At 35.6% G+C, this 19161-nt stretch overlaps 1 protein-coding gene across 4 annotated transcripts in view; it reads right to left on the reverse strand.

Moving 5' to 3' along the window:
- RBM41 (RNA binding motif protein 41) overlaps nt 1-19161 on the reverse strand; it is a 67410-nt gene that overhangs the window by 16416 nt on the left and 31833 nt on the right. For all 4 annotated transcript variants that reach the window (XM_082447644.1, XM_082447642.1, XM_082447641.1 and 1 more), the window contains one exon: nt 12206-12609. In XM_082447644.1, coding sequence (XP_082303770.1) covers nt 12206-12609 — 404 coding nt within the window. The remainder of the gene's footprint in view (nt 1-12205; nt 12610-19161) is intronic.

Below are 19161 nucleotides of genomic sequence, written 5' to 3' on the forward strand. Positions count from 1 at the left end.
TCCAAGCAATATTTCTCTACCTCCGGGATAAACTGGTGGAAAAACCAGTCCTGGAAAATGGCCTGTGTAACCCAGGTTTTGGGGTTACTCTTCCACACAATAGGAAGAGAGCCCTTGGCTATGTTTTAAGGGCTCTTGGGTTCTCTGAATGATAAACTAAGAGAGGTTTCAGCTTCATACGCTGGAAGCACTGCCACCAAACAACAGAGATAGCCTATCCTTTGCTGCTTTATAGCCTGGCATCAACTTTTCCTCCTTACTGATGTAACTTCGGTCTGGCATTCTCTTCCAGTACAGTCCTGTCTCATCCACATTAAAAACCTGCTCGGGTAAATACATACCTTCATCGATAATTTCTCGAAACATTTCAGGAAATTCCCAGGCAGCTACTGTTATCTGCACTCACTGCCTCGCCACTTACTTTTACATTGTGAAGGTTGGCTCTAGCCTTGAACCGATGAAACCAGCCATGGCTGGCATTAAAAGATGCGCCCTCAGATTCTTCGCCATGTTTCTTCTTCAAGTCTTCATAAAGGCTTTTAGCTTTCTCTTAAATCAGCATTAAGCTGAGTGGGACTCGACGCAGATGCTGATCCTGCATCCACACACTGAGAAGTTTCTCCATCTCCTCCATCACTTTTCCACGCTTCTTTGATATTATTGTTGACGTCATTGGCACAGCAGACTTCACATGTTACATGATCTTGTCCTTGTTCTCTAAAATCATGCTGATGGTTGAAAGATTCATGTTATAAGAACGAGTGACATCTACCATTGTTTTGCCTCACTCCACTCTCTCAGTTATTTTCACTTTTGTTTCCATCGTTATCATTTGGTGCTTCTTAGCAGTACCAGCTACATCACCACTGCTTTTATGCTTGCTTCCGGACATCCTGGGCTTAAAATAAAGATACTGTACTACTGTACTCTATACACTACTGTAAAGTACACAAAAGCACAATCACTTGTAGAGGATGCATGCATGTGACAATGTAGGCCAGACATGTGAACTTACGTGATTGGACATGTGAACGCACGTTCGCATCTCTGAAAGTTCACAACTTGAAGGTTTGCATGTAGGGGACTAACTGTATACGTGTGTGTGTGTGTGTGTGTGTGTATAAAAAAAATGAATCACTTTGCTGTACACCAGAAACTAACACAACATTGTAAATTATACTTCAGTAAAAAAAAACCTAGAAACATTAGAAAAAAAAAGAAATTGAAAAAGACACAAATAAATGGTAAGACATCCCATATTCATGGATCAGAAATATTAATATTGTCGAAATGTACATACTACTCATAGTGCTCTACAGATTCAATGCAATTGTTATCAAAATCCCAGTGACAGGGACTTCTCTGGTGGCACAGTGGCTAAGAATCTGCCTGCCAATGCGAGGGACATGGGTTCGATCACTGGTCTGGGAAGATCCCACATGTCGCGGAGCGACAAGCCTGTGCGCCACAACTACTGAGCCTGCACTCTAGAGCCCTTGCACCACAACTACTGAAGCCCGAGCACCTAGAGCCCATGCTCTGCAACAAGAGAAGGCACTGCAATGAGAAGCCTGCACACCGCAACAAAGAGTAGCCCCTGCTCGCCACGACTAGAGAAAGCCTGTGTGCAGCAAAGAAGACCCAACACAGCCAAAAAAAAAAAAAATCCCAATTACAAATTTTATGGAAATAAAAAAAGTCCTAAAATTCATATGGAACCACAAGAGACCCCAAATCAACAAAGCAATCTTGAGGAAGAAGAACAAAGTAGGATGTGTCACATATCCTGATTTCAAACTACAGTAATCAAAACAGTAAGGTACTAGCATAAAAATAAACAGACATATTGACCAATGGAATAGAATAGAGGGCCTAGAAATAAACCACACATTTATCGTAAACTGATCTTAGACAAGGAGGGCAGGAATACACAATGGGGAAAAGACAGTCTTTTTAATAAATGGTGTTTGGAAAACTGGATATCCAGTACAAAAGAATGAAATTAGATGTTTCTCTTACACCCTATACAAAACCCAACTCAAAAGGAAGTAAAGACTTAAAAATAAGACATGAAACTCTAAAACTCCTAGAAGAAAACATAGAAAAATCTTGACCCTGGCCTTGGCAATAATTTCTTAGATATGCTGTGAAAAGCACGAGCAACAAAAGCAAAAACAGACAAGTGTCATTACATCAATTCAAACCAATATGCACAGCAAAGGAAACAATCAGCAAAGTTAAAAAGCTGCCTACAGAATGGGAGAAAGTATTTTCAAATCATATATCTAATAAAGGGTTAATATCTAAAATATAGAAGGGATTCCTGAAACTCAAAAGTGAAAAAAAAAAAAAAAGATGTGTTGGTAAGGATGTGGAAAAATTTTAACCCTTGTACACTGTTGGTGGAAATGTAAATTTGTACAACCACAATGGAAAACAGTTGGAAGATCATTAAAAAATTAAGAATAGAACCCACATAATCCAGCAATCCCACTTCTGGCTATATATCTAAAAGAACTGGAATCAGAATCTGGAAGAAATATCTGCATTCCCATGTTCACTGCACCATTGTTCACAATAGCAAAGACATGGAAACAACCTAAATGTCTATTGACAGATGAATGGACAAAGAAAATGTGGTGTATAAATACAACAAGGTATTATCCAGCCTTAAAAACGAATAAAATCTTGTCATTTGCTACAACGTAGGTGAACTTGGAAGACATGCTAAATGAAATAAACCAGAAACAGAAGAACAAATACTACATGATCCCACATATATCAGGAATCTAAAATAGTCAAACTCATAGAAGCAGAGAATAGAATCGTGCTTACCAGGGGCTAGGAGGAGGGGTAACTGAGGAGGTGTTCATCAAAGGGTATATAGTTTCACTTATGCAAGATGAGTAAGTCCTATAGATCTATTGTACAGCAGAGTATATATAGTTAACAATACTGTACTGGATACTTAAAAATTTGTTAAAAGGATAGATCTTACATTAAATATTCTTATCAAAAGAAAAAATGGAGGGAGGAAATTCCTGGAGGTGATGGTTAAGTTTAGGGCATTGTATTGGTGATGGTTTCATGGTGTATATTTATCTTCAAACCTACCAAGATGCATACATTAAATATGTACAGCTTTTTCTGTATGTCAAACATACTTCAATTGAAGAAAAACTTAACCAAGGAAGTGAAGGACTTGTACATTGAAAACCACAAAACGTTGCTCAAAGAAATTAAAGACAACACAAATAAACTCAAAGATGTCACATGTTCATGGACTAGAAGTCAATATTATTAAAATGTCCACACTATCCAAAGTGGTCTACAGATTTAATGCAATCCATATCAAAATCCCAATGTTATTTTTTGTAGAAATAGAAAAACAATCCTAAAATTCATAAGGAACCAGAAGAGACCCCCAAATAGCCAGAGCAATCTTGAGAAGAACAAAACTGGGAGGCCTCACACTTCTTAATTTCAAAATATATTACAAATCTAGAATAATCAAAACAGTATGATACTGGCATAAAGACAGACATGTAGACTAATGGAACAGAATAGAGAGCCCAGAAATAAACCTACACATATACAGTCAACTGATTAATAAGGGAGGCAAGAATACACAATGGGGAAAGGATAGTCCCTTCAACCAATGGCGTTGGGGAAAGTTGATATCCACATGCGAAAGTATAAAATTGGCCTCTTATTTATATCATACACGAAAATCAACTCAAAGTGGATTAAAGATTTAAACATAAGACCTGAAACTCTAAAACTTCTAGAAGACAATATAGGGGAAAAACCTCATGACACTGGCCTTGGCAATGATTTCTTAGATATTACAGCAGAAACACAGGCAACAAAAGCAAAAATAAAGTGGGACTACATCACTAAAACACTTCTGCACAGCAAAGGAAACAATCAGTAAAGTGAAAAGGCAACCTACGGAATGGGAGAAATATTTGGAAACCATATATCTGATTAGAGGTTAATATCTAAAATATATAAGGAACTACCACAACTCAATAGCAAAAGACAACTTGAAAAAAACAGGCAAAAGACCTAAATAGGCATTTCTTCAAAGAACACATACAGGAAATAAGTGTTGATGAGAATGTGGATAAATTGGAACCCTTGTGTACTTTTGGTATGAATGGAAAATGGTGCAGCTCCTACAGAGAACAGTATGGAGATTCCGCAAAAAATTAAAAATAGAACTACCATATGATCCAAGAATCCCAGTTCTGGTTACTTATCCAAATAATTAAAATCAGAATCTTGAAGAGATATCAGAACTCACATGTTTACTGCAGCACTATTCACAACAGCCAAGAGGTGGAAGCAACCTAAATGTCCACCACAGATGAATGAATTAAAAAGTGTGGTATATACATAGAGTGGAATATGATTTAGCTAGAAAAAAGGAAGGAAATCTTATCATATGCTACAACATGGATGAACTTCGAGGGCACTATGCTAAGTGAAATAAGCCAGTCACAGAAAAACAAATACTGCAAAATTTCACTTATATATGGTATCTACCGTAGTCAAAGTCATTGAAGCAGAAAGTAGAATGGTAGTTTCCAGGGCCTGGGAGGATGAGGAAATAGGGAGTTGCTGTTCAGTGGGTATAAAGTTCAGTCATGCAAGATGAAAAGTTCTAGAGATCTGCTGTACAACACTGTGCCTACAGTTTACAATACTGTAATGTATACTTGAAATTTTGTTAAAAGTAGATCTCAAGTTATGTGTATTTTATTGCACTGGAGGAGAAAAAAAGAGATACATTGGCTAGCATAAGTTATATGCTTTATAGCTTAAAAAAAAACGAGAAAAATTCGGACAGGAGCAGCAAAAGCGAAGAGCTAGAAAACAGAGCCTGCTTAAATGACTTACCATTGAAACATATGAGTAAATATATTAAACATTGCAATCAGCAGTAGACTCTTTATGTCTCAAAGCCTCTGAAGCTGGATGTTCACATATTTAGCATTTAACCACACTCATATCTTAAAGGCAAGGGCATAGAATAACTGACTTGTGATTCACTTAAGTAATTTCAGGTGATCCAGAGTTTTGGCTCTGAAACACTCATTATGAAAGCATCATCAAATTAAATAACCAGAGAAAGGGAGAGGTATGTGAAACATACTGCAAGTTTCTCACCAAGTAGGAAAGATCCATACTAAGATTATTCCCTTTGATATGAACATTTTTTAAAAAATCAAGAGGACTTCTGGTCAAGGTGGCTCGGTCACTTCTTGCTTGGATGCATCTTCTCTGTTCCAAAAATATACATACATACATGCATACATACATACATACACATGGGTATGTATGTATGTATATGTCCACAACATATATATATATATATTCATATATACAAAGATACACACAAAGATACAGCTAGGCTCAAAAACAAGATAAATATTTCTGTGAAAGAGAAAAACAGAAACTCCAAGTGATAACAGAGGATGAAGCTCTTCCTGGTATCCCTCTGCAATAAACAGTGTTGTTTTGTATTTTTTGAACTTTATATATATGGTATTATACTGTATGCGTTTTCTGCAGCTACTTGTTGAAATTTTTTTAAAAAATACTTCATTTTTAGAACAGTTTTAGAATTACAGAAAAACTGAGAAGTTAGTACAAAGAGTTCCCATACACCCCACACCCAATATCTCCTATAATTAACATCTTACATTACTATGGTATGTTTCTTTAAATAAATTAATTAATATTGATACATTATTATTAACTAAAGTCCATAGTTTATTTAGATTTCCTTAGTTTTTCCCTAATGTCCTTTATCTGTTCCAGGATCCCATCCAGGATATCATAGTACATTTAGTTTTCATATGTCTTTAGTCTCCTCCTGGCTGTGGCAGTTTCTCAGACTTCTCTTGTCTTTAATGATCTTGACATTTTTGAGGAGTACTGGTTGGGTATTTTGTAGGATGCTCCACTACTAGAATTTTTTTTTTAATTTATGTTTTGGCTGTGCTGGGTCTTCATTGCTGCATGCGGGCTTTCTCTAGTTGTGGTGTGGGGGGGCTATTCTTCATTGCAGTGCGTGGGCTTCTCATTGTGGTGGCTTCTTTCGTTGCAAAGCACGGGCTCCAGGCGCGCGGGCTTCAGTAGTTGCAGCACTTGGGCTCAGTAGTTGCGGCACGCAGGCCCTAGAGCATGCAGGCTTCAGTAGTTGCAGCACATGGGCTCAGTAGTTGTGGCGCACGAGCTCTACAGAGCGCGGGCTTCGGTAGTTGTGGCGCATGGGCTCAGCAGTTGCTGCTTGTGGGCTCTAGAGCGCGGGCTCAGTAGTTGTGGCGCACAGGCTTAGTTGCTCCACGGTATGTGGGATCTTCCTGGACCAGGGATCAAACCAGTGTCCCCTGTATTGGCAGGTGGATTCTTAACTGCTGGACCACCAGGAAGTCCCCACTACTAGAATTTTTCTGATGTTTTCCTATGGTTATATTGTGGTTATGGATTACTAGGAGGAAGACTACAGAGAAAAAGTACAATTTTGATCACATCATATCAAGCATACATACTATCAACATGATTTATGATTGATCTTCGCTTCGATCACCTGAGGCAGTGTTTGTTGGGTTTCTACACTGTAATGTTACTCTTTCTTTTTTCTGTATTTCCATACTGTACTCTTTGGAAATAAGTCACTAAGAGTAGCTCAAAACTAAGAAGTCAGGAGTTATGCTTCCCTTCCTTGAGGTGGAGCATCTACATAAACTATTTAGGATTCTTCTTCATGGGATATTTGTCTCCTCTCCCCCATTTATTGATTCATTCAGTCATTTTATTATCAGTATTGACTCACAGATATTCTATACTTTGGGTTATAATCCAATATTAATTTACTTAGTTTGTTGTACATTCCCTGTTTTTGTTTGTTTGATAAAGTATTTTTCCTCCAATTTTGAATGATTGTTCTTCCTGGATACAGAATTCTAGGTGGGTGTTTTTCCTTTCATCACTTTAAATATTTTACTCCACTCTCTTCTTGCTTGCATGGTTTCTGATGAGAAATCCAGTATAATTATTATCTTTGTTCCTCTATAGGTAAAGAGTTTTTCTCTGGCCATTTTCAAGATTTTCTCTTGGTCTTCAGTTTTCTGTGTTTGAACATGATATGCTTAGGTGTATTTTTTTGGTATTTATCCTACTTTGTATTCTTTGCTTGGATTCTGAATCTGTGGTCTGGTGCCTGTCATTAATTTTGGGAAATTCTCAGCCATTCTTACTTCAAATATTTCTTCTGCTCCTTTCTTTTTTTCTTTTTCTTCTGCTCCTTTCTTCTTCTGCTATTCCAATAATGTGTATGTTACACCTTTTGAAATTGTCCTTGGATATTCTGTTACATTTTTAAAGTCTTTTTAAAAAAATTTTATTTATTTATTTATTTATTTATTTTATCTTTGGCTGTGTTGGGTCTTCGTTTCTGTGTGAGGGCTTTCTCTAGTTGCGGCAAGCGGGGGCCACTCTTCATCGCAGTGCGCGGGCCTCTCACTATCGTGGCCTCTCTTGTTGTGGAGCACAGGCTCCAGACGCGCAGGCTCAGTATTTGTGGCTCACGGGCCCAGTTGCTCCGCGGCATGTGGGATCTTCCCAGACCAGGGCTTGAACCCGTGTCCCCTGCATTGGCAGGCAGATTCTCAACCACTGCACCACCAGGGAAGCCCCTAAAGTCTTTTTTTAATCTCTTCATTTTAGTTTGGGAGGATTCTATTGACGTGTCTTCAAGCTTACTAATTCTTTCCTTGGCTGTATGCAGTCTGCTCATGAGCCTATCAAAGGCATTATTTCTTTTTCTTTGTTTTTTTTTTTTTTTTGGCCATGCCGCATGGCTTGTGGGAATCTCAGTTCACTGACCAGGGACTGAACCTGGGCCATGGCAATGAAAGCCCAGAATCCCAAGCACTAGGCCACCAGGGAACTCCCAAAGGCATCATTTCTGTTATAGTGTTTTTGATTTCTTGCATCTTTCTAGAGTTTCTATCTCTCTGCTTACATTATCCATTTGTTCTTGCATGTTGTATACTATTTCTAACAGACTCTTTATCATATTAATTATAGTTATTTTAAATTCCATATATATGATCATTCAAAAACCTATGTTGTATCTCAGTTTGGTTCTGATGCTTGTTTTGTCTCTTGAGACTGTGGTTTTTCTTTTAGCATGCCTTATCATTTCTTTTTTGTTGAAAACCAGACACGATGCATAACATAATAGAAACTGAGATAAACAAGTTATTGGTGTGAGGTTTTATGTGAATCTGGCTAGAAGCTGGGTTGTGTTTAATGTTTACTCTTGCTGTAGGTGTCAGAGGTTTTTCAATTTCCTCTAATGTCCTTGTTTTTGTCTCCCTTGTTTTCTTTGGGTTTCCCTAAAAACGTCTTAGAGTCTGAGTCTTGCAGGTCTTTTGACTGTAATCCACAGTTAACATACTGAAGCCCTGCTGATGTGGTAGTAAGGTGTGGGGTATGGGAAAACATTCTGCAATCCTATAATTAAGTTTCAGTCTTTTATTGTGCCCATGTACCCAGCCTGTAACCTTCACAAGTATTTCACAGCTTTTATTCTCTTTCTCTTAGATGAGACAGTAAGGCTAGAGGAGCCTGGAGTTGGATAATTTCCCTTCTCCCACACTAGAGAAGGCTTTGGTAAAGTTGTTTTACTTGCTGGATAGCTCTTTGTTAAGTAGAAGCTCTGGATGTATTTCAAATTGATTACTTTTCCTGTCACCATGCCAGGATCAGGAGACTTTTTCTTGGCTCTTCACACTGAGAACCCAGTGGAGTTCCTGGAGGTAAAAGTCATGAAAATGTGGGGGCCCCCATAGACTGTGGCCCCCAGGAGTTTGTTACTCAAACACTAATCTACACTCTGCTTCCTGCAATTTGTCAAAGTTACCGCTTAAGTGTTCCTACCAGTTTATGGCTCTAGTGCTTTCTGCTCCTGATAAGCAGATCTGGGCTGTCATTCTTTGTAATTGCCTGTCTCTCCAGATTTCAGGGTTGCAGTTTGCTCTCTGATGTCAAATCCCTGATGGGTCCAAGAAAAGTCATTGATTTTTAGTTTGTTCAGCTGTTCTTCCTGTTGTAAGAGAGCAGTGATGACTTCTAAGCACTTTACATGTTGGCACTGAAACCCAAAGTCTGCAACAAACTTTTTTCATTCAATACTGTTTGTGAGTTTCATCCACGTTGATACCTGTAGTTGTATTTCATTCATTTTTTCTTCTGTATAGTATTCTTTTTTATGAATATACCATGCTTTATCCATTCTCCTGCTTATGAACATGTATGTTGTTCATAAACAATGCTACTATGAGCATCCTTATAACATCTAATGTGCATGTGTAAGAGTTCCCCTAGGATAGATACCAAGAAGTGGGATTACTGACTTATAGTGTATGAGCATCATTCATTTTACTAGATATTGCCACAATGTTCTTGAAAGTGGTTGTACTCATTTATATTCACCCAGCGGTATATTAAGAGTTCTTACTGTTCCATACATTCACCAATACTTGGCACTGTCAGGCCTTTAAATGTATGCCAACATCCTGGGTGTTAAATGGTATCTCATTATAGTTTATTTTGCATTTCTTTGATTACTAATGAGACTTTATAAGTTAACTGTCCATTCACGTTTTCTCCCCTGTGAATTGCCTGTTCATATCTTCTGGCCATTTTTATTGGGTTGTTTCTCTTTTTCTTACTGATTTGTAGGGAAAGATTTCCTTAAAATGTCTCAAAAAGCACAAACCATCAAATAAAATACTGATGATTTAATTACGTTACAATGAAAGACTTCTGCTTAACAAAAGACATCAGAAACCATGTTAAAAATATGTTACTCACCAGGTGCAGCAAGGGTTTGTATCCAGAATTTTAAAATAAAATCTATAAATAATATTGAAAACTAAATAATCAAAATCTATAAATAATATTAAAAACTAAATAATCAAATAATGGGCAAAGAAACAGAACAGGCAATTCATAGAAGGTTCCTGAAAGACTAATGAATGTATGAATACAGGCATAACTTCATTGGAAATCAGGAACATGCAAATTAAAACCATGAGATACCTTTCAAACACATTAGACTGGCAAAAATAAAAAGTCAAAAACGTTAAAGTCTTAGCAAAGATGTGAAAGAGATTTCTTAAACCCTGCTCATGGAGGTGAAGATACACATACCCTATATCACAGTAATTCCACTCCTAGATATGTAATATATAGAACAGTGATTCTTAAAATGTCACTCTCAGACCAGCATCATCATCAGTATCTCCTGGGAACCTGGAAATGCAAATTCTCAGGCCCTACTCCAGATGTATAGAACAAAAAATTCTGGGGGCGGAACCCAGCAATCTGTGTTTTAACATGCCTTCCAGGTGATTCTGCTGCACACTAACATTTGAGAATCACTGCAATAGAGCAATATTTTTCTGGCCTTTTTGACTGAGATCTACAGGAAGAAATGCATTTTATATTCTGGCCCACACAGATATCACACACACACATATTAAACAAAAGCTTCAAGAAACAATAATTATCCTTACTACTCTATGGAATGCACTTTGATATTTTCTATTATATTTCATTTCTTTCAAAAACTGCTGGTTGTGACCTACTAATAGTGATATAAAATTTGAAAACCTGTCCTAGAGAAACTCCTGTACATATGCAACAGGAGGTATGTACAATAATGTTTGCTGCAGAACTGTCTATAACAGAAAAAATGAAAAGAAAAAATCTTCAGGAGAATGGCTAAATGAATTATAGTATCTTTCTACAACGGAATACTACATAGTTCCTTATATCTAGAAATAAGTTTCAAAAACATGTATATTGAGTCAAAAAAGCAAGTTGTAGAAGGGTATGTAGAGTATGATATCATCTATATATTTTAAAAATATATAAAACTATATGTTGTTTATGAATATATATAGTAAACATATAAAAACACCGATGGGAACGATAAATAGCAAATACAGGATCGTGGGTACCACTGGAAAGGAGAAAGAGAAATGGGATTGGTGAGGGATACATGAAAGTCTTCAGGCATCTCTATAGGGCCTTATTTTTTTTAAATTAGGCAAATATGGAAACTGTTAAGAATTGATAGAGAATTCCCTGGCAATCCAGTGGTTAGGACTCTGCGCTCTCACTGTCAAGGGCCTGGGTTCAATCCCTGGTCAGGGAACTAAAATCCCACAAGCTGCGTGGCATGGCCAAGAAAAAAAAAAGGCAAGAATTGATAAAGATGGCTGGCTGGGTACAAAGGTTTTTGCTATATTATTCTCTGTAACTTTTTATAATGAGTAATATTTCATAATAACAAATAAATAAAAAGCTACCCTTGAACATCAAGAATATATTAGAAATGCAATCATTCAAAGGAAACTGCTTTAATATTCCTTACCTACGATACCTTTTTAAAAATTCAGGGACAGCCAGAAGCTAACATTATTTTTTTGGTTTTGTTTTTTAAATTAGACGCAATCAAGTATATACTCCAGGGGCTTGTGTTGCTTCTTTGAGTGACATGATAATGAAATTTTCAATTCTGTATGTAACATATACCATGAATGTGAAATAATGTTCTGATCAACAAAACAAGGATTATTTACAACTTTTCTTAGATATTTGCCAATTCCTCAAGGCTTAGAGGCCCTGTGCTTTCACTTTGCTGCTTAGCTATCAGCAACTTAAGTCATATGTCATATAAAAGCCAGGTGGAGCATTCTGAAGAGAAAACTCATGTGGTAATAGTAAACCCTACTCACAACCAGGCACCATGGCTACCAGATATGGTGTTACTATGAATACTACTTGATTTATTACTAGCCTAGGAAATTAGAGGTTACTTTTTTTCAGTTGAGGGTTTCTAGTGGGTATGGACTAGAGTCTGATCAAGATTTCTTTAAAATTCTAAGGGTAGCATAAGACCTTAGGAAACCACAAAGAACATCACAGGAAATATGTTACTTATATAGTCAGAGCTACTTATATAGCAGAGAATGAATAGTCAAGGTCAAGGAAAAACACAATCACTGTGCCTATGTCATGATTCTTTGGTATAATCAAAGCTAATATAAAAGTATTACTTTAGGTAGAAGTAAATAAAAATGAAAACAACCCATTTTTTTTTTCTTGGTTTGGCCTATACCTTGTTTGGCTCCCCTGGATTATATGAAGAAAACATAGGAATTTTTCGGATCTCTTCCTCTGACAAACGATTTCTCTGGATCTCATCTTCTGGGACAAATTCTATTGGCTGCGTCAGCTTCTTAGGCCCCGTCCAACACTGCTCAGGTGAATTATCAATAACTTTTGCCACATGGAGACTGGGACCTTTACCCTGTGCTGCCTGTTTTCCCTTGTCCTGGAGTAATGACGGGTTCTCAGCTGTGCCACTATCTCCCACTGATGTAGCTGAGACCAGTGAGTGGGAAGCAAAGGGTTCACCTCTCATTAGTTGGAACTCTTCAAGACGTTTTTTCATTATCATCTCTTGGTAAAAATTTTCCAGGTTGTTCATGGGATCACCTTTGTTCTTCTTTTGGGGTTCATCTGGATCAAGACAAAGAGATAGGGAAGTTCTACAAAGCCTACCAATACAACCTTTGACAAATTAATAAAAATTAAAATTTGAATCTCAGACAATGAAACTCTGCTGGGGCAGGTGTTTACAACCTGTGAAAAATGACAATAATATATAGCTATGTTATTACAGTGCATCTTGGGCAAGGCTGGGCTTATGGTAAGGCAAGTGAGGCACCTGGGGTACAAAATTTGAGGTGCTCACTCTCAGGGTCATGCAAGTACATGCATCTAACTGATAAAGACATTTGAAAAATGTAACTAGTATGGCATTATCACACTTCACAAAATTAATAATAATTCCTTAGCATTATCTTCTACTGAGTTCATATTCAAATGGCCCTGATTTTCTCAAAGATATCTTTTTACACTTGGTTCAGGATCTAAACCAGCCATTGGCTGCCATATCTTTTAAGCCTCATTAAAAAAAAAACAAACAGTGCCCCTTCTTTCCCACCCCTCCAACCTGTTTTTTCCCCCATCCCATTGATTTATTAGAGAAACCACATCATTTGTTCATAGAACAAATGAATTTGACTGGCTGTTCCTCATGATATTATTTAACTTGTTCCTCAATCCCCTCTATTTCTTACAAACTGGCAGTTAAATCTAGAGCTATGCTTTCATGTGGCCACTAGCCACATGAGTCTATTTAAATTAATTTTTAAAATGTCAGTTCCTCTGTTAAATTAGGAATATCAAATGCTCAACAAGAACATGTGGCTAGTGGATACCATACTGGGCAGAACAAAGACCATTTACATCATTGTAGAAAGTTGCATTGGATAGTGCTGATTTAGATTTGGGTTCAATATTTTTAGGCAAGAATCCTCCATATATTATATAGATGTGTATTTCCTATTACATCATATCATAAGGCACATAATGTTTAGTGGTTCCCTTTTTAGTGATGCTAAAATTGATCAGTGGATTCAGGTGGTGTTAGTCTGATCTTTCCATTATGAAGTTTTCCCATTCACATTTCACCTAAGGGGTTTTGTATCTATTGATGACCATTGCCTAAATCCATTAATTTATTAAGAGTTGTAAAATGGGGATCCCCTAATTCTATTATTTATTTTGTACTTATTATTTCTATTATTTCTTCTGTATTTATCTGGAATTCTATAATGGACTTACCGTCATCAACTACGTGGTTTCCCTACATACAGTTCATACAGCAAAAGCAGGATAAATGCTTGATTTGTTTCCCATTATTTACCAACTATAAAAGTAATGAGTTGGTACTTTAAAAGTGTTAAAAATGATTATTTTTAGTATAATTGTGAGACCTGTATTTTCATATATTTGATGTGTTTCAATTAAATGTAGTCATTCTTTTTAGTGGTCAAATTATCCCACTCAGGACTAGTGAAAGTCCCTTAAAATTGGCTCCTGTATTGCTTTCCAGTTTTCTGGCACAGCAAGATGTCTTAAGCTCATCTTGTATATTTCCTGACTCAAAGCTGGAATATTTCTCTAAGGACCGCTGGCTCCTGTTAGTGGGAAATAGTGTTTAGAAACCACAATACGTTGCTAGTTCTGTTCCTAAATGTTGAGTTGTTGTTGCTTCTAGGCCTTTTCAGTGAACAAAGGTAGGAAAATTTTTACGAAAAATAAATCATAAATTCATACTGGTATTTCCACTTCAAATTTAAGATTACAAGGTTTTAACTCAAACTCGTTGATTTTTGATTTGTATCTCTTTTCACATGTGCTTAGGAGCCAATAGGCTCCTAATGATATTAACAAAATTAACAATTAACAAAATTATTTATTAGCTTTTTCCTACAATATATAGAATTTTTAAATGGCAGTAACGATACTAATATGGTTATCAACAATACTAATATGACTATCAACAACAAAACTACTTAATACAGTTTTATAATTCTTTGCAGTTACTTTTGACCTTAAAACATATCCCATTAGGAATATACAAATACTGTTTCGAAGTCATTTTAAATAATTATTTTCTCTATATGGTTATGCTACCAACTTTATTCATAGTTAGGCTCATTTGCTTCAGGCTGTTTATAAATTTTAAGGATTGATTTTTTTTCCCTTTTGATTAAATTTTTAAATTGTGCAAAACATTTACATGGGTCTAAAGTGAAAACTGTGTTATACAGTACCTTCACAGAAGTCTCACTTCCACCTCTGTCCCCTTCATCCCACTCCTTTCCTTCTCCATAAATAATAATTTTATTAGGTTTTGGTTTTACGGTTCCATTGTTTCTTTTTTGAAATATAAGCAAATAGGCACAAACACACCACACATATATATGTCTGTGTGTGTGTGTGTGTGTGTGTGTGTGTGTGTGTGTGTGTATATATATATATATATATATATATATAAAATTCATTATACCCCCTCTCCTACATAAAAGGTAACTTACTTCACTGTTCTACAACTTACTTTTTTGCACTTAGCAATATATCCTGGTGATAATTCCACATTAATGTATAGAGCTCTTCCCTTTCCTTCTTATAGCTGCATAGTACTTCATTGTGTGGATGTACAATAGTTTATTCAACTACTCCCTTACTGATGCACCTTGGTGTTGTTTCCAGTCTTTTCTGCTATTGTGAATAATGCCTTGACAAACAGCCTTCTGCATACAGGATTTTGTATTTTCTCATTATATCTTTGAAATAGATTCCAAGAAGTGGCATTGCTGAGATAAAAGGCAAATGTGTATGTAATTTTTCTATACATTGCTAAATTCCACTCTGTAGGAATTGTACTATTCTGCATTTCCACCAGCAAGGTATAAGAATATTTATGGAAGGATTTCTTAAGACCCAAAAAGCATTAACCATTAAGGAATATATCAACAAATTCAACTACATTAAAATTAAAAGCTTCTGTTCATCAAAATATCCTAAACAGAAAACTCACAGAATGGAAAAAGATATTTGCTATACAAATAACTGATAAAGAACACAATCATTAGGAAAATGGGCAAAAGACAGAAAAAGGTGCCTCGCAAAAGAGGAAATACACTGGCTAATAAATATATGCAAAAGTGCTCAATATTAGAATTCAGGGAAATACTAATTAAGAAGGGAATACCATATTGGCAAAAAATAAAAAAGAATACCAATACCACATGTCAGTGAGGCTGTAGAGCAAATGGAGCCCCCATACATTGCTGGTAGGAATGTGCAGCCACAGTGCAAATCACCATGACATTACCTACTAACGCTGAATATATGGTCATAGTATGACCCATCAATTCCACTCCTACATATATACCCTAGAATAATTTGGGCATAGTGCACCAGAATACAATAATAAGAATATTTAGATCAGTACTATTTATAACAGGCCTGAAACTAGCAAAAATATAAGTATCCACCTAAGAAGAATCAATTATAAAATTGTAGTAAGTTTATATAATGAAATCCTATACTACAACAAAAGTGAACAAATTTTGGTTACATATGACCAAGTGGATAAATATACTAATGTATATACTCAAAAATATTTATTCAGTGACTATTATGATCCAGGTAGCATTCTAGGTTCTTGGGACACATTAATAAAACAAAGATCCCTAACTTCAAAGAACTAAGTAAATTATATGGTATGCTAGAAGGTTATGAGTGCTATGAAAAAGAAAAAATACAGCAGCATAAGGGATAACTGGAAGGGCTAGAAGGTGGTGCTAGTGTTGGTTGCAATTTTACTGTTGGTCTGAGTAGGTTTCATTGAGAAGGTGACATTTGAGAGAAGCCTTACAGAAAGTGAAGTAATCTATCATCCTGATATTGGAGTGAGGGCTCCAAGGTGGGAGTATGTTTCAAAAAATTTTTAAAGTCTGAAATCATACAAAGTATTTCTCTGACCATAATGGAATCACATTAAAGATATACTGCTAGAAGAAATCTAGGAAAATATAAATATCTGGAAATTAAACAACACACTTCTAAATAACCCATAGGTCAAAGAACTTCCATAGGAAATTTTAAAATATTCTGAACTAAATGAAAATGAAAACACAACATAACATTTATGGATACAGATAAAACAATGTACAGAGCTTTAAACACCTATATCAGAAAAGAATGGTTTCAAATCTATAATCTGAGCTTCCAACTTAGGAAACTAGAAAAAGAGCAAACTAAACACAAAGGAGAAGGAAGAAAATAATAAAGATTAGGGAATCAGTGCAACACAAAACATTAAAAATAAAGAAAAATCAATGAAACCAAAAGCTGGTTCTTTGAAAAGATTAACAAAATGGCAAACCCTTAGCTAGACCAACCAAGAAAATAAGAGAGAAGACAAAAATGACTAAAGTCAAGAATTAAAAGGGAGGCATCATTACTGACCCTATAGAAATGGAAACGATTAAAAGGGAACACTAATCATAACTTTAGGTCAACAAATGAGAAAGCTTAGATGAATGGACAAATTCAAAGGAAGATATAAATGAACAAAGCAATCTCAAGAAGAAAGAGAACAGCTGAAAAACCTATAATAAGTAGAGGCTGAATTAGTAATCAACAAACTGCTCACAAAGAAAAGTCCAGGTCCAGATGGTTTCATTTGTGAATTCTATCAAATATTTAAGAAATAATATCGATCCTGCACAAACACTTTCAGAAAATAAAGGAGGAGGGAATATTTTCCAACTTATTCTATTATGTCATTATTACACCGAAACCAAAGCTAAGGAAAGACATCACAAGCAAAGAAAACCACAGACCAATATCCCTCATGAAAAGAGACACAAAAATCCTTAACAAAATATTAGCAAGCTTAATCCAGCAACACATAAAAATGATTATGATGATACACTTATAAGTGGATTTATCCCAGGAATGAAAGATTGTTTTCACATCTAAAAATCAATTAATAAAATATGTCATATTAACAGATTAAAACTTTAAACCACATGCTCACTACAGTAGGTGCAGAAGAAGCAGTACACAAAATCCAACACCCATTCATGATTTTCAAAAAATCCTCAAATAACTAGGAATAGAAGGGAACCTCTTCAACGTGCACGTGGTAGGCACCAAAGATGTCTGCATCCTACATCCTGGGATCTGTGAAAATGTCTCATGGTAAAAGGAACTCTGCAGATGTGATTAAGTCACTGATTATGCAGGTGATCCCAATGTAATTTACAAGGGTCCTTATAAGAAGGAGAAAGAAGAGTCAGAAACAGTAGGAGAGGTAGGATGGAAGTAGAGGTTGGAGTAATGTGAGGAAGGGGCCATTAACCAAGCAATGCAGGTGGATTCCAGAAGCTGGAAAAGGCTCTCCTAGAGAACCCCAGAAGGAATGCAGCCCTGTGGACATCTTGATTTTAGGACTTTTGACCTCTAGAACTGTAAGAGAAAAATTCTGTGTTGCTTTAAGCCATTAAACTTATGGTAATTACAGTACCCATAAGAAAGTAATATACTGCTAAAGAGCATGCACAAAAACCCTAGAGGTAAGATCATAGTTAATGGTTAAAAACTGAATGTTTTCCCCCTTAGACTGGGAACCAGATAGGAAAGGAAAAAATAACTGTCTTTATTCATAGGCAACATGATTGTCTATGTAGAAAATCCTAAGGTACGCACTGAACTACTATAACTAATAAAAGAGTTTATTCACAGAATACAAGATGGTTATACAACTGTATTTCTATTTATTTACATATAACAATCAGAAAATGAAATAAGAAAAATTCTATTCATAATATCCTCAAAAATTAATAAAATATTTAGAAATTAGTAAAAGTATATATAATCTGAAAACTTCAAAACATTGCTGAAATAAATTATAGAAAATCAAAATAAAGGAAGCATTCCATATTCATGGATTCCAATATTCAATATTATTAAAACAGCAATTTCCCCAAATTGAATTACAGATTCAACACAATCTGTATAAAATTCCAGCAGGCTTTTTTTTGTAGAAAAATTGACAAGCTGCTTCTAAAATTTACATGGAAATGCAAAGGACCTAGAATAACCAAAGCAATTTTGAGAAAAAGGAACAAAATTGGAGGAGTTACACTATCTGATTTTGAAACTTACTATAAAGGTAAAGAGATTCAGAGCGTAAGGATAGGCATATATACAGTATAGGCATATAGATCAATGGAACCAACATGAGTGTCCAGAAATAAACACTAACATTTATGATCAACTGATTTTTCTAAAAAAGTGCCAAGACAATTCAATGGGGAAATAATAATCTTTACAATTAACAATGCTGGGACAATTGGATATCCACATACAAAAATATGAATTTTGATCCTTTATCTCACACACAAAAATTAACTCAAAATGAATAATAAATGTAATTGTAAAGGCTGAAACTATTCTAGAAGAAAACATAGGAGAATATCTTTCTGACCTTGAATTCAGCAAAGATTTCTTAGATATGATACCAAAAGCACAAGTCATAAAAGAACAAATTAATAAATTGAACTTCATTAAAATTAAAAACTTTTGTGCTTCAAAAGACACCATTAAGAAAACAAAAAGAAACAGACTGGAAGAAAATAAGTGCAA

The sequence above is a fragment of the Balaenoptera physalus genome (assembly GCF_965194825.1).
Source record: "Balaenoptera physalus genome assembly, chromosome: X".
NCBI classification, from domain to species: Eukaryota; Metazoa; Chordata; class Mammalia; order Artiodactyla; family Balaenopteridae; genus Balaenoptera; species Balaenoptera physalus.